Source organism: Echinops telfairi, unplaced genomic scaffold, assembly GCF_000313985.2.
Source record: "Echinops telfairi isolate 266 unplaced genomic scaffold, ASM31398v2 ScPeMD7_2291;HRSCAF=2852, whole genome shotgun sequence".
Lineage (NCBI taxonomy): Eukaryota > Metazoa > Chordata > Mammalia > Afrosoricida > Tenrecidae > Echinops > Echinops telfairi.
The window spans coordinates 30,574,374-30,576,821 of record NW_022106189.1 but is presented as its reverse complement, the minus strand read 5'-3'; the positions used below and the strand labels follow the sequence as shown (position 1 = coordinate 30,576,821).

Here is a 2,448-nt window from a genome sequence, read left to right as displayed (position 1 = left end):
GCCTCCACTCTGCGGCCTCTGTAGTCCCGGCCTCCCTTTCACGGACATAGGAGGCCACTGAGAGAGAGCATCCTGGCACTGGGTCAGGCCCTCCGTTGTCCTCAGAGGGAGGCTTTTGACAACATCTGCCCACGCACGTGTATCCCTCAACATCATGGCTGCTGCTTCCGTGGGCTCTGAGAGTGGGTCCGTCCGAGTCGGGGGACCCATGAATACCTCACTACTTGCTCTGTTTATTTTGAGGCTGCTTCCTGGCCCAGGGGGGGGGACGATGCCCGTTTCTGTCCTGTAGAGCTGGGCTCCACACTGAAGAAGCTGTTTGCGATTTCCCTCGGCACGCGCTTCACGTCCTTGTCGTTCTCGTGCTGGGTCATACGACGTGCAGTGGGCTCAGCGGGCCTGATGCCCCATCGTTTGTTCTTGTCCATGCCTCCCAGCTTCTCAGAGGGTGGACGCGGGCACATCTTCCCTGATCCCAGGCTAGACTGCATCCGCTCCATCGGTTTGAGCCACTGCCTCTGGATCTAAGCCCACGTCCCACAGGAGCCTGCTTCGGTGTTCAGTGTTACTAGCAATCCATTGCACTCCTATTTCAATATACTGTTAGTCAGAATATGTCACGTCATGTGTGTGATTTTATAATGAGAGGGCGTACTTATTACGCCATACTTTACCCCAGGTACTTCATACAGATGCACAAATAACGTGTAATTGGCAGATGCCCTTACCCAGCTCCCTACAAAACCAAACCAGTCAACGTGGACTCCTAGCGATGGCCCTATGTGACAGTCTAGGGCTGCCCCTGCTTCCGAGACTGTCACTCTCTACGGGAGTGGATGGCCCCACCTTGCTCCCAAGGAGCGCTGGCTGGTGCTCTCTAACTACTGACCTTGTGGCTGGCACCCAGAGTGTTCCCAGTGGGCCCCTCCCAGCTGGTGGGTGTCCCAAGATTGTGCTCCTGGGTTCATCCCTCCCCCGAGAAATCAGCCTGACAGCGTGGCTTCCCGGGCCCTGCTCTGGGGTGGATGTCGAAGGCACTTGTCAGAGGTCTGTCTCTCTTCAGAGTCAGCACTTCTGGTAGGGGTGGGTGGGGGACGCCTGCCGGGCAGGAACGCCTCTGCAGGGTACCCAGGGCAGCCTGCCGAGGGCCCCTGAGTCCCAGCAGCTGCAGCCCCTCCCCAGCTGTTGCGGTGTCTCAGCCCCTGGCTCCTTGGTCGGGGTGTGTTTCGGGACGACCTCCAAGCTGGGACTGGCACTTAGTGCGCCCCATCAGATGAGCAGTGCGGTTCTGGAGTGTCACCGTGAGCGCTCCCTCTCTTCCAGCATGGTCTCGTCTTACCTGGTGCATCATGGGTACTGTGCCACAGCCACGGCTTTTGCCCGAATGACTGAGACCCCGATTCACGAAGAACAGGCATCCATAAAGAACCGACAAAGTAAGATGGGGTCTCCCCTCCCACTGCCCTCCCTCTTCTGTCCCTGACTCTGCTCACCGGCTCCTGCTGGCTCACCTGTCAGGACTTCCTTCAGTTCTGGCCCTCACTGTCCTTGAGACCCGCCTAGCCTCGCCCCAGGCCCGGCTCCTGCCCCTCCTTCTGAGCCACCCTGCCCAGGAGGACAGTCTAGCAGCAGCCGGGGCCAACGGGGTGCAGACTGGGCCCTAGCGTGGCTCCGCTTCTCAGCCTCTGGTCCTTGGTCTTCTGCAAAGTCTGCGTCTTATCCGATGGCGGCCTCTCCCCCGGCACTCGACCTGAAAGGTTCTGTGTGGAGCTGCCACATAGGGTGGAGGCTGGTGCTCTTGGGGGTGGGGGCCTCCCCATCTGGTTCTGTCCCGGGCACTGTGGCCCAAGGGCGCTCCCCTGGTATGTGTCTGGGGCGCTCTCCCAGCGGGAGGGGTTCAGGGAAGGCGGAGGAGAAGCTTGGCAAGGAGGCCAGAGGCGAGGAGAGGAGACTCGAGCGTGGGCGAGTGGCAGTGTGCGTGGCTGTGTCTCTGAGCCTGCCGTCTCTGTATGTGCATGTGTCTGTGTCTCCCAGAGAAACTGCCCTCAGACAGACGGGAAGGGCTCCCAGACTTGGGCTCTGCAAGTGAGAGGGGCTCAGGCCCTGAAGTCGCTCCCTGCGAGACGTGCCAGGCCCCGGGGCGAGAGCCAGGAGGTGACAGCAAGATGCTCCAAGTAGCACAGCCGCCCCGAAGACCACCCCAGGCCCGGGTCCTGGCCCGGAAGCTGTTGCCCAGAACGCCAAGCCTCCTGGGTGCCCATCCCCAGATCGCTCTCCCGGGGTCGGGCTCCCTCCCCCAAGGCTCCTGGCAGGCCGCCTCCAGACTTGCCCTCCTGCCTCCTGCTGAGATGACCCCTGTGTCTGCCCCTCTGCTTGAGGTCTCCCTGTGTCTGGGCAGACACCATGCTCTTCTTCCCTTCCTCCAGTGGGGACTCAGCCTGGCGGTCT

At 61.2% G+C, this 2,448-nt stretch overlaps 1 protein-coding gene across 2 annotated transcripts in view; it reads left to right on the top strand.

Moving 5' to 3' along the window:
• RANBP10 (RAN binding protein 10) overlaps positions 1-2,448 on the top strand; it is a 51,507-nt gene that overhangs the window by 43,370 nt on the left and 5,689 nt on the right. For both annotated transcript variants that reach the window (XM_004704603.3, XM_045293935.1), the window contains exon 7: positions 1,324-1,436. In XM_004704603.3, the coding sequence (XP_004704660.1) occupies positions 1,324-1,436 (113 nt within the window). The remainder of the gene's footprint in view (positions 1-1,323; positions 1,437-2,448) is intronic.